Genomic DNA, 12,954 nt, shown 5'->3' with positions numbered 1-12,954 from the left:
AGGATACTGAGGATATTTTATAGGACTAAAATGCTCTGTCACGTGGCTTACCTGGCAGTGGGTGAAGCCATTACAGCCTGGGTTGGCAGGTTCCTCTCTCAGATTAAGCGTTGGCTTTTACATGCCCTGCTACTGAGAATGAGGGAACCCACAGTGATTGACTCCTCTGTTTTCACACTTCAGGTTATAAAGAATTTGCTTTTTGTGGCCAAAGTTGTTTACTTGCTAGCTCCTGCCTCAGAAGAAGGTAAAGAGGCAGAAGAACTCACCTGTGAAGTGGAAGAGCAGGAGGGCTCAGAGGATGAGAAAGATATTTCTGCTCAAGGAGAGGACACACAAGAGAAGGGCCATCCAGCCACACTGCTGTGGTTAATGAAGAAGCTCTCTGTCATGGCCAAGCGAGAAGCAGCATATTCCCCTAAGGTCCCTTTGAAGGTAAGGAACAGGGTTAGACCCACTGCTTTTGATGCAGTAGGCACTTGTAGAGGCATGTTGCTTTGGCTCTTTGCTTTCAGGGGACCAGCTACAGAGGGTGCTGTGAGCTGGCGCTGAAGCAAGGACTAGTAGGTGCTGAAGAAATAAGCATTTCAGTTTGGGATTCTCAGGAAAGGCTTGTGCCAGTCTGCTTTTTGCTGATGCTTCCAGCCTTCTTGTGGGGTGGTGGAAGAGTGATAAACCCCAAGGCACCAAGCTGAAGGGGACTTTGAAAGCCCAAGAGCGCCAGGTTTATGCAGGCAGGGGAATGGCAGCGTGGAGTAACTTGCTAGGAGAAGGGGAGGGGGTGTGTGGGAGAGCATAAGGAAAAGCACTGTGGTTCCCTGTGGTGCAGTTAGGTTGAACTCTTGTGTGTTCAGCTGCCTCAATTCAGGAGAGTGAGAACAAGCCTGTTCAGTGTTAAAAGCTGCCAACTCAGTCACAGCTTACACAACAGGAGTCATGTCTCATCTAAAGGCTGTACTTGGATACAGTAACACCTTGTGACAGCAGTGAGTTTTTGACTTGGGTGTCTGAAACAATGGCTTGTATGTTGAACAGTGAGGCACAGCACTCTTGTAGCAGTTCAGTTAGGAAGTTTCCTTCTAGTCTTCCTTACTTCATGTCCCACACACTTATTTTCAGAGAAGCTGCATCTTTAAGTTCCTGGGAGCAATCTCGGTGGATCTGGGGAAAGACAGGATCAAGCCCTACCTTCTGACAATTCTCACCCCTCTGTACAGGGAGCTGAACAGCAACTATGCAGAGCAAGGTAAGTGATTTCCCTCACAAAGACTAGCAAAGAGGAAAATGTATCAGAGCTGTGCCTCAGTACAGTTTGTCATTCCTTTTGTCTGTTGAGACATTGATACTGTAATCAGTGAATTTCACCTCCTTGCTGTCTAACCAAAACACCAGGAAAGGAGGAGAGTGTATGCCAGCTGAAACAAAAATCTACATGTTCAAAGACTGGAATGAAGTTAGGCAGGCTTCTGTGTGCAAGTGGGTAAAGCTTGAGCATGTGGTTGAGTGGGAAAAGTGTAGTACTCAAAGGTGGATTCATGGTGGCAAGACTCAAGGAGTCCTTGCTGAGGAGAGGAACATGGGTCTTAAGGAAGCCAGAACAAAGCTGTTCCTGTTCCTTTTGGAATAGAGAAAATGACCTGTAGTGTGTGGCATGTGTGCACTGTGACTGAAAGTACGTAAGGGAAGGGAGCTGTTTGCAATGGGAATAGAGCATGTGGGATGTGCAGGCTGGTGTACAGCTGTGGGACTGGGCACAGAACTTCTCACTTCTCCCTTTCTCCTGAGTGAGTCCAGTCAGTCTGTCCTTCTGCTGAACACCGCACCTTGTTTTTCCCTGGAGATCCATGGCTATTTGAAAGATCTTAAGCCAGGTCCGGTGGGAGAAAGACAAACCAACTTCCCATTGAGCACAAGAGACGCTTCGTTTAAGAGCAAGACATTGGTATTTAGATAGTTCATGAAAATATGTTCAGTCAAGCAAAATCCAATGTCAGGAAAAGAACAGATAGCAAAAAGGTTTATTTAATTCTGTGGTTTGTATATGCCATAAAAATTCAGTGTGCAGCACTGGGTGCCCACATCTCAGACAGGATACAAAAGAACTGAAAAACTGTGCAGGAAGACAGTAACAGTATTCTAGGTAAGGAACAGCTGCCTTAGCTACCACTGTTTCTTAGCTAAGCAAGAAAGAGACTTGGAAAAGACATGGTAGAGATTGACAGTACTGTGAGTGGATAAAGAACTGACCTTTTGCTTTCTCTGCCCACACAAGAATCAAGGACCTTCAAATGATTTTTTCAGAATATATGCAAAGATGTTTCCTCACATGTTGTGAGGCAAGCAGGTTACACAAGCTTCTCTGGAAGCTGTACAAGCACTTGGAAGAGGTCTTGTTTGAAAGACTGAGGGAAGCATTTGCCCTGCTCTGTTTTCCCTTAATGTCTCTTAGTAGCCTTTTTTCTCCCAACATCTTTTTTTTTTCCAGTGATTGTAGTTAATATATTGCCACTAACCAGTGATTCTAACAGTTAAAACAGCCCTTATTGTGCTTTCCACAGATGTTGACTAACAAGGCTGGAATCATCTTCATTTCCAACAAAGCCTATTCCAATAGAACCCTGGTGGCTATACACAGCAAGCCACTTCTAATTACCTTTGGCAAGCCATTATGCTTCTGAAAGAAACTTGCTTCTCAGCAGCATTATTTTTAGTTTGCTGGCACGAAGAGCCACTTGCAGCTCTCTGGGACAGCTGGTGAAGAACCAGCAGATTTCACAGGCACTGGTCTCTACAGCATATTGGGCAAGGTGAATCAGAGCAGTTGTCCTTTATTACAGAGGAACCCATGCTGCACTCTTGGCTTTCATTCCATATGCTGAAAAGATTAAGCAACTCAGTTTTGTTTTAATAGATCCAACACTGAAGAACCTTTCCCAAGAAATCATAGAACTTCTCAAGAAGTTAGTTGGTCTGGAGGCTTTTTCGCTTGCCTTTTCTTCAGTGCAGAAACAGGCCAACCAGAAAAGAGCAATGAGGAAAAAGCAGAGGGCTTTGCAGGTAAGATTCTACTTTCTCTTCTGAGAAAAAGAAATAGGGCTTCTCTAAAGGCTTGAGAACTGCCCAGGAAGGGGAGTTTGAGGAAGAACTTCATCCTGAATTAGGGCAGTTTCATCATTTCATTTCTGAAACTTCACAAGAAACTGTTTATGATGAGCCTCTTGGGCAGGTTCTAGCTGACAGTGATGCTTTCCCGCTTTCCTGAAGGGCAGAGCAGCCTGAATACCCTCAGTTGTGAGGAACCTGAGAACACCTGTGCATTGTCTTAGCAGCCACCAGTTTCTTAGAAAGCACTTGATGTTCATAGGGACTGCTGTTGGCTGTAACTGAACAAACAATGTACTGTTTTTCCCTAGACTGTAGCAAATCCTGATATTGCTGCAAGGAGGAAGCTGAAGAGACATAAGAATAAAGCAGAAACCAGAAAGAGAAAAATAGAATCCCTACGCCCTATGCACAAGGCTAAGAGACATCGAAGTCATGCACTGAAAGATTTAGCAATGGTGGAATGAAAAGGCTTTTCCTTCCTGGAGGATTAATTTATGAAAAGTAATACTGAGCTAAAGAACTAATTACTGTTTAAAAAAGTATTTACATATTTTAAATGTATTTATTAGCATTTTTTCATGTCCTCTTTCATCTAGGATCTTAAATAAAAGCTTTTCAATTTTTTCCAAACCTGTATATTTACTAGAGCATGTACACTTGAATGGGCAACAACTGTGATATTTTATATTAAATTTTACTTCATTTGTAAGAAGTGGGTTCTGTGATGACTTGCATTCATGCCTGAGAACACCCTGATCCTGGAGAGAAAACAGTCTGCCTCCTGACTTTGATTTGGCTTTCAGTTTCTGCAGCTGTACCGAGCTACCTACCTGTCACTTCTGGCTAAGCTGAGAGTACAGGAGTAACAGCTTAAGGAGGTGGAAGTTAAATTCAAATTACGGCCCTGGCACATCAGGGCAGTAGGTGTCTACTGAAGACATTTATTTTCCTTTCAGAAACCTAATGCTGTGTTAGCAGCCAAGAGTTCATTACTTGTACTCTGTTGCTGTACGTCAGCATGTCTACACTGAATGATTATGAAGTGTAACAACATCAGCTTAAGGAAACCTCTTTAGGTGTTTAGGTGGCTGCTAAAGCTGGCAGCAGTTGGACTTGTTTCTGTAAGCAAGGAGCTAGCAAGCAACCTCTAAGAAGCAACACACCTCTGAGTATAGCTGACAGTTCCAGATTTTATTAGTGTTCTAACTACACCAATATGCTGGCCACTCAAAACCACCAAAGGAGGAGGGGGATGACAAAAAAAATAATCTTTCTCAGCCAGTAAGACTTTCATACAAATTAACATAAGTACATTCTTTAAAAAGAAAGAAAGAACTGGAGCATTATAATGTACACAGACATTCACTTAGTTCAGTTTTACAATTCAAGAGAAGCATCCACATTACAGGAATCAAACTCAGATCTGTCCTATTTACAAGTATTTGTGGCCTGAAAATACTTAACTGCAGAAGGGGGGATGCTGGATATAACTGAAACTTCCTTGCACTGGTCAGTTTTGTATCACTGCCTGCTCTTCAACGCCTCCACCAGCCTAGGTAAAAAAAAAAATTTCAGTCAATTTACTGAAAACTCATTTCAGTTCTGCTGAAATACTTTTAGGAGAAAACCATTCTTTTAATGTGGATTCTTGTCTTTTATGTCAGATATTCCACAGATCCAGTCAAAAAAACCCCAAAACCAAGCCTGTAAAATTAAGCCTATGAATGAAGCATAACTAGACTGTTACTCACCATTCCATTGCTTCATCAAGGCCCGTGCCTTTAGTTGCAGAAGTTTTGAATATCTGCCATTTTCGGTCTTTCAAAGCCGGTAAGCCAAGGGCATTTGCCATTTCTGTGGGAGTCATGGCCTGTTCCATGTCCTGTTTATTTGCAAACACCACCAAAATGGCCTTCTTCAGCTCTTCTTCCTACAAAAAAAGGGAATCATGGAAGTTGTTGCAGAGACTTTTACTGAATTTATTTAAGCAGAGAAACCCCAGAAACTTCAGCAGCTGTCAATGATTTTGTTTGCTGATTTTTGTTCTCTAGAAAATTCTTCAGTAAAAGAATGGTGTTTATTTTCAATTCTATCATGGTATCCCATAGGGGCAATTCAGGAATGTGGCCAGTCCAAATTATGAAACAAGCTGATAGTTGGATTTAATAGAGCACATTAAGTGAGCTTGCAGGAACTGGGGAGGGAATGAGGTGTTGCTCAACTCCTTATTTATATTACCCTGTTCTGCGCATGTTCTTCAGCTTCAAAATGCAGTAGAATCCTAATTACTGTTAATCTTTCAGGGCTTGATTTTGCCAGCACTGCAGTACTGAGCAGCTGTCCTTGAGGCAGGTAGATTTTCATATGACCACAAGGCTTCATGTAAGTAACTGCCAGGACAGCGCTGCACAAACCATCAAGTATCTATAGCGTATTTGGTGCTTTTTTCAGTCAGAAGTGTTGCCTGGGCTATGCTGAGAGCTAAAGTTTCACAAGTGAAGTTGAGCTTCACTTGATTCACTGAATCAAATTTCACATTCACTCAAAAAAGTTTAATTTCTCAATTTCTTTTCTACTGATAAGGACTGTTATCCTTGTTTCTTACCTCTAACATAGCAACAAGCTCTGATTTTGAAGTGCCAATTCTGTCTCGATCACAGCTGTCCACTACATAAATGACTGCATCTGTGTTTGAATAGTAACACCGCCAGTATGGCCTGCAGAAGAAAGAGAAGTTCCAGTCATATAATTTGCATGTTTAGCAGTTCTTTTTAGCTAGATAATGAAAAACAGATCACCCAGAGGAAGGAGGCAAGTAGAAGATATCTTCAAGAGGCTACAAAAAGGAACAGACAGTACAAATACTTTACAAGGCAGAATACACACAAAAAAAAAAAGCCCAACAAAACACAAAACAAACAAAAAAGCAGCTTGAAAACAGGGAAAGGACAGAAGTGCTGGGGACAAATTTATTTGGGAATCAGCCTGCAAGACATCAGGACCATAACCAAGGGACAGGGAAACAAAGAAAGTTTAAAGACACAAGCTTCTTCATTACGGTCATCAAAGAAGGATAACCAGGGAAATCTTAAATAACTAATTCATCCAGGCAAGTGATTAACAAGGATCAAAACAAACCACCTTTTTCAGAATTATTGTACTGAAACTAAAAAGGAAAGGAACCTATACCTCACTAACTGCAGCTTACTATCTAACTACTTTGCATCTTACTACTGAGCATTGAAAAAAGGATCATACAGGGGTACTAATAATTACTCATTACAAAACTTGTAAAGCATGCTAAAAAAATTACTGTCTACACCTAAATCCAACTTCCTAGCTTTGCATTCTTAAGAATATTTAAGTATCCTTTTGGGTTTATATCACCCACTCTTTCTCCAATGCTACTCAATTGCCTACTACACTAATAAACTTGTTTTTCAAGGCAAAACTGTATACAAATACAAACAGCTGCTTGTTTCTTTCCAATCTGTAGTACATTACAGGTTTTACAAATTGAATTCCATCAGAAGAAAGTGCTCTCCTGACAATGGGCTGTTTTTAAAACTTAAACCAGTTTTCAGAAGTGCCTGCTTTGAGAATTCCAAGAACTTGGCAGCTTTTAGAGAAATTTAATTACGTCTTTTGATTTTAAGAGATCTGTTACCTTATGCTTGTCTGTCCTCCCAAGTCCCAAACTTGAAATTTCAGATTCTTGTATGTCACTGTCTCAACATTGAAGCCAATGGCTGAAACAAAGTTACACAATTTTACTGTTGGTGATTTTTCTTTGTTTTTCTGAAGAATATTACAGCACTTTGTTTGCAATTTTCAGGCCCGAAAATTCTCAGTAGCTGCATAATGAAGTTCATGCCCTTTGCAAAGTTATCCCAACAAACATGGCTCAAAATAATGCAGTAATTTTTCTTCTTTGAACAATAAAACCACATTGTAAACAGATTGCAGAGATCTGTAACAAATGCTGACATTGTCAAAAATCAACAGAAGTATGCCTGAAATCACCAAAAGAAACAGAGTAAGGGGTAAAGAACTGGCCTGCTTTGATAATCAAGTACACAACTGACAGCAGTAGAACACTAAGGAATGTGTCCTTCATGGCCCTGCAAGGTCTGCACTGTGGTAAGAACCTCAGCATAACCAAAGCAGAACCAGTTTCTCAGCAGAGGACTTGACACTGAGATGTCTGGAAGATGGCAACAAAGCTGCATTAGAACGCGTATGTCGTTCCTTTTCCTTCCGGCCCAGAGAAACACAGCACAGGGAAGTGAATGGTGGGCACAGGCTGCTTAGAATTTATGGAGGGTAAAATAAGCACCACCCTTGGGCAGAAAGATTACAGCACAGCAAACTGCTGGCTTCTAAAAGGTAAAACTGACCAAAGTCAGATTCAGAGATATGACAGGCACTCAGAAGTCAAGCATCCCTTGTCCTTCATGTTACACAGTGTGATCCTGGCCAGACCACTTCGACACACACATGGTGGTGTAGCAGGTTGGTGTGTGAGACCTCACATTGAGTATTGTTACATTTTCTACAGAACATAAATCATCTGATTTCTTCTTCTCCGTGTTAAACGAAAGTGTTTATTTAATTAAGACTCTTGTCAAAAAAAAAAAGAAAATTAAATAGGTGTGATTCACTGACACCATCCTATGTACAATAACAATGACCTCTGGAATTGTCATAACAGCTTATATCTGGAAACAAAAGAATTATACAGTCCAGAGTTACCATCTGCTGAACACTGACCTATCACGAAAAGCCTGCCAAATATTGCTAACCATCTTAAGGTCAAATGCCTTTTGCATTTTGTAGGACAGCATAATATTCTTTTGTAATGCTTTTATGCAAGAAAGTTCTTAAATACAACAGTGCAAGGCTCCTACAACATAAGGTTCTATTTTTATGAGGGAAGCATGTATTAAGTTCAGCTGACAAAGTTTATGTGTTAGAGCTACAGCAATTCACAGGCTACAGGCAAATACTCTCCCTACGGCACTGATCACTTACTTGGAATGGTGGTAACAACTTCTCCAACTTGTAACCTGTAGAGAATGGTTGTTTTTCCTGCTCCATCCAGCCCCAGGATGAGAATCCTCATCTCTCGAGTTCCAAACAAACTGGAAAAAATGGTGGAGAAAAAGCCCCCTACAAAAACAAGAAGAGAAAGATGTTTCCATGTCAGCTAGCAATATGGCAGATATGGAAAGACAGAGAGACCAACCTTATTTCTTATGGGGCTACAATATGTTTCTTCAATGAAAACAGACAAGTTCAGGTTGTTGCCCAGATAGCTGTGTGCTGAACAACTTTATGTCTTCCTGGTTTATGCTGCTATTTTATGATTTTATGGTAGCTCAATGCAGCAAATTATGTTGCAGCAGAATCAAGCTTTCCCACTGTGGTTACAATTTTATTTTTTTCTTTCCTCTCATTTGCCAAAATCTGAGCCATCTTCTCTTTTGTTTGTATCAGATTCTTTTTTTTCAATACCAAACACTAGAGAAGGACATGCTGATGCCTGAAAGAATTCAGCCTCAGACGATGTTTTACAGTCTTCCACAGGACCATCCACTTCTTTTATCTTAAAATGAAGTCTAAATCAGTAGGTACACATTAAATCAGTTTGTTACAAACTGTGAAGCTGCACTAAATGGAGTACATTAACAGAGAAGTCCGGGAGCTGATTTTAAATGCCCCTTCTTTTTTTTTTTCAAAACTGGTTCACCCCAACATGTAATTTATTTTCTAAATGCATGCAAGAGTACTTCTGGCCAGACTAACATCTGATTTATGCCTACTAGATGTTTAATCGTAGAAAGAATATTAATGTTCTAAGCCAGTAACAATTATGTTTTTTCCAATGATTCTTATAACAAATATATGTAATGCTAAATAATATTTTTGTCAATACACTTAAAGCTTGTAAAAGGAGAAGGTACAAGGGGCCATCAGTGGCCAGTTTGCACAGTGCTTCTCAAGGCACCACTTACTGTGAGACAAGTGAATAACCTTAACAAAACTGAGATGGAAAAAAGGTATTTCAATACAAACATTACAAGTAGAAGGTTACTATTGGATCCGCGGAGGCCTAAGATTTGAAAACTCTTTCCTCTAAGTCAGTAACTTCGCTTACTGCCAGACACCTCTCTCTCTTTTTATACGCTAATATGTATGCTTTTCCCACACTAAAACACTGCTCAAATACCATCTGTAAGAGGACCGGTTCATGCCAATCACTTCACCCTTACATTCAGGGCCTCTCTTACTATTCCCTCTACTTCATTTACTATTCTGCAGCACCTCTTCTCATAATACATTCCTTATTAGGAGCCCATTACAAACTTGAATCGGAGTTTAATTTTGGTCTCAGGATATGACCGCACGCCCCCTCCTGCCGCTCTGCTCGGGCGATTCCCCCTCGCAGGTCAGCGCTGCGCCGCCCCAAGGCGGCCCTGAGGCGCCCCCGCGGCAGCGCCCCGGGAGGGACCCGCGGGTCGGGCCCGGCCCGGCCGTGGGCCCGGGGGCAGGTGGCAGCAGCCCCGGCCCTCGGCATCCCGCCGGCGGTGCTGGCGGTCAGCACCGTCCCCTCCCCGCGGGAGGGTTCAGCACCGGCCCGGCCGCCGGCCCCGCCGCCCCCTCTGTACGGGCCGCCAGGACGGGGCGTGACGGACGGGACCCCTCGGGCCGCCGCTCCCCGCCAGCCCCGCGCCCGCCCCTCACCCATGTCGAGCCGCTCGGCCGGCGCCCGCCGCGCTCCGCTCCGCTCCCCTCGCCGCGCTGGCCCTGCCGCCGCCGCCCGGCTCCACGTCGAACGCCGCGGCGAGTAAACAAAGCGCCCAGGCCCCGCTGCCGCCGCCGTTTCGACACACGGGGCCGGGGGGCGCCCGCCCGCCCTCGGCGAGGACGGAACGGTCTGAGCGCGGGGCTCTCCCCGTGCCCTCCCCCTGAGGACACGCCGGGGCGGGAAGGAGAGCGGAGGGAAAGGTTTAGAGAATAAAACCCGCGGCCCCGGGGACAGCCTGCGACGAATCTGCGGCGGCGGGGACGGGAGGGCCACGCGCGGCGTCACCGGCCCGGGGCTGCCGGGACCGCGCTGCTGCCACCGCGGCACCTGGGGGAGCCGGGTCACCGCACACCTCCGGGAACACCGCACACCTCTGGGAGCACCGCGGCACCTGGGGGAGCCGGGTCACCGCACACCTCCGGGAACACCGCACACCTCTGGGAGCACCGCGGCACCTGCGGGAGCACCGAGGCACCTGCGGGAACACTGCGGGATAGAGTCGCGGTGCAAACGTTACCGAAATGCCACACAGCGGTCAGCTGGTTACCACGGTGTGTTTTCTAAAACGTAGTGGATTCCTCTAAGTCAACAATACCAACATTACATCCGTGTATTTAATGAGAAGCGCTGTATGTTAGTTCTTGGTTTTCACCGAGAATGGTGGAAAAAAAAAGAAAAAACCATGATGAGAATAGACAAAAATCCAACTGTATAAAACATACTAATACCAAGCTGCTCCTATGGAATAGCTAATAACCCTCACCTGATAGCACAGTTGTCATCATCCCTGCATAAAAATGATGTAATCCATAATTAGTTTGTGCAGATAAGTAAATATAAAATAATTATAAGCTATTAAGTAAGGAAAACTCAGGGGAAACCATTTACAAGGCACAGGTGGTGAACTGGGCCATAAGATCAGACTGTATTAAGGGAGAAATCCAACAGATCTTATGTCAATAATCAGTGGTCAAGTCTTTTTTTTTAATCGTTTTTTTACAGAAGAGACAAGGATATATGAATATCTCATAGGAGAACAATCTGTAACTATAGAACCAACCTACCACTCACAGCTGCTGGCTTCCTCCCCATGCATTTTATTCTGTCTTTATACTTCTGTTTCAGCAAGAATAGCACAGAAAACTTTACTCCACAGAGCCATAAGTACCAAACCTAGGGCAGTCACCTTCCATGACTTTCACCACTCTTTTTTTCCTTATATAAACTTGTTCAAAGTAAAGCAGCTTGTACTTCTCTCAGCTGAAAAAAAGAGGGAGAGACACAAGGAGTTCACGGTGCAAAATGAATACAGAATCCACACCACAGTAAAATCACGGTCTGCAAGTGATGAAACTTGAATGCCATGGTTTCATTAAATCTGTGTGTGAAACAGGAACAACATACACAAAACTCTTAGTTTTCTCTGAAAGCATCCGTGAATGTAATGTCATCACAGCTGCAGAACTTCCTGTTTCCTTGATGTCCTCCATTAGAATTCTTTCTTGCTTGAAATTTTACATTAATCATAACTCAGTTGAAAACAATCTTTTATTTTTTCCGTCAGGTTGGGAGCAGTAGGAAAGTACACAAAACACATCCATAGGGATAAAAAAAAAAGGAACAAAATATTTTTGACAGTATTTAGAAAATGTCTGATCTAGAAAATACAATGATCCAAAAGGCCTGCCCTTATACATTGCTTCATGGGCCAAGCAGCACGTATCAAGAGTCTTTCAGGTCCTTGATATCCTTAGGAGACCACGGATACGTCTAACAAGAGCTTGAATAAAGGTGTATCGTGACCGAACCTTGGAATATAAACCTTCGATTTCCAGAAGCTTCTTCTGCAGAGATTCACCAAAGCTGTTTGTGGCTTCAATCTGAAGCTGAAGAATAGAGATGAGATGCAGTCATCAATACAAAATCTTCTCTTCCTAGAATGTTAGCTTATCCATCATCAACTGTCAATTCTTTTGCTGTGATTTACTTCTGAACTGCTTTCAAAAGAATGGTTTTTTCTGACTCTTCTAATAAATACTACTTGCATTCTTCCCTCACGTTTTTCTCTATAAATTATATAATGGATGGACTTTCTACGGAGGGTTTTGGGTGACTCAGCACATTTACTGATTATCTCAATATTACCTCCTTATAACCTCTCCAAGTTTTAGGAATTAAATTCCTGTTCTAGGAATTATCAGTTATAATTCAGCTTCTTCAGTTACAGTCACACAAACACATCTTCCAATTAAAATTTTCCTAGTCTGGAAGGACTTAAGAACTGTTTAGGAGTTAGAGTCCAATTTTTTCATTAATACATATGTAAAAAGTCACTGAAAAAATTAATTACATTCTAAGTATTTTAGCAAGATGATGCTGTACATATTAAATTGCTGTGTAAGTGGAAATTACTTCTGGGCTAGCATTCACATTTTATAGTCACAATTTCTGTTACCCTTTTCATCTCCTTTCTCTACAGCCTAGCTGCAGCTGAGCTGTAGTAAACAGCCATAGGATCACAGAAAACTGGGAAACTTGCCCTCATATTGCCAGTCTTTCAAGGATAACTGACATTTTCAGAGAGCTATTATTAAAAAAAAAAACCATATCGGTTGACCACTCTGTAAGAGAAAAAGAATGATGATTTTTTTTTTTGTAAGTATAGCTCGTTTTTCATTTAACTTTTCATATTAAGATTCAAAGATAGGTGCGCAGCAGCACAACTGCCACCTGTTTCACAATACTTTCCAAAAAAATTCTGCAACGCTTCATTAATCCTAAATTAAGTTATATGCTGTTACTGCAGGTTGTTCAGAGGTGGGAAAACAACAGTCAGCCTGCTCCCAACAGCTGCACGGTAGTCAGGCACACTCTGTACCCTGCAGCAGACCATCACATCTCACCTGTTCTATATCGTGCTGGCTCACCCGATTTAGTCCACTACTGAAATCCAAGTTAGGCTCGGATCCAAAGGAATCTAGCAATAGAAAATGAAATGTAAAAATTACGTTGGCTGCTCCATACTGTCTCTCTATCAAGTT

At 42.6% G+C, this 12,954-nt stretch overlaps 3 protein-coding genes across 4 annotated transcripts in view; 1 reads left to right on the top strand and 2 right to left on the bottom strand.

Annotated features, from left to right (window-relative positions):
• Positions 1–3,817, top strand: part of UTP20 (UTP20, small subunit processome component) — a 61,141-nt gene extending 57,324 nt beyond the window's left edge. Inside the window, exons 59-62 of the mRNA XM_027668063.1 lie at positions 184–435; positions 1,120–1,246; positions 2,912–3,057; positions 3,414–3,817. Of these exons, the coding sequence (XP_027523864.1) occupies positions 184–435; positions 1,120–1,246; positions 2,912–3,057; positions 3,414–3,569 (681 nt within the window). The 3' untranslated portion in view covers positions 3,570–3,817. The remainder of the gene's footprint in view (positions 1–183; positions 436–1,119; positions 1,247–2,911; positions 3,058–3,413) is intronic.
• A 458-nt stretch (positions 3,818–4,275) lies between these two features.
• ARL1 (ADP ribosylation factor like GTPase 1) lies at positions 4,276–9,958 on the bottom strand. The gene is made up of 6 exons (XM_027668091.1): positions 9,850–9,958; positions 8,137–8,274; positions 6,773–6,854; positions 5,711–5,822; positions 4,857–5,035; positions 4,276–4,657 (listed from the first exon to the last, which is right to left on the bottom strand). The coding sequence occupies exons 1-6, from the start codon at positions 9,851–9,853 to the stop codon at positions 4,627–4,629; spliced, it is 546 nt and encodes a 181-aa protein (XP_027523892.1). The 5' UTR covers positions 9,854–9,958; the 3' UTR covers positions 4,276–4,626.
• A 1,485-nt stretch (positions 9,959–11,443) lies between these two features.
• The window catches only part of NUP205 (nucleoporin 205), a 50,573-nt gene continuing 49,062 nt past the window's right edge, over positions 11,444–12,954 (bottom strand). For both annotated transcript variants that reach the window (XM_027668073.1, XM_027668078.1), the window contains 2 exons: positions 12,817–12,890; positions 11,444–11,799 (listed from right to left, as the gene is read on the bottom strand). In XM_027668073.1, coding sequence (XP_027523874.1) covers positions 11,647–11,799; positions 12,817–12,890 — 227 coding nt within the window. In that variant the 3' untranslated portion in view covers positions 11,444–11,646. The remainder of the gene's footprint in view (positions 11,800–12,816; positions 12,891–12,954) is intronic.

Source organism: Corapipo altera, unplaced genomic scaffold (assembly GCF_003945725.1).
Source record: "Corapipo altera isolate COAL_440 unplaced genomic scaffold, ASM394572v1 1, whole genome shotgun sequence".
NCBI classification, from domain to species: Eukaryota; Metazoa; Chordata; class Aves; order Passeriformes; family Pipridae; genus Corapipo; species Corapipo altera.
The sequence above is the reverse complement of the archived record's forward strand: the minus strand, read 5'-3'. Positions and strand labels throughout refer to the sequence as shown.

Bases quoted from the DNA above. Each gene is read 5' to 3' on its own strand.
- ARL1 (XM_027668091.1), bottom strand. The intron at 6,855-8,136 runs GTAAGTGATCAG...ACTTTGTTTCAG, and splicing joins AGTTGTTACCACCATTCCAA to CCATTGGCTTCAATGTTGAG. The intron at 4,658-4,856 runs GTGAGTAACAGT...TTTTTTACCTAG, and splicing joins CTTGATGAAGCAATGGAATG to GCTGGTGGAGGCGTTGAAGA.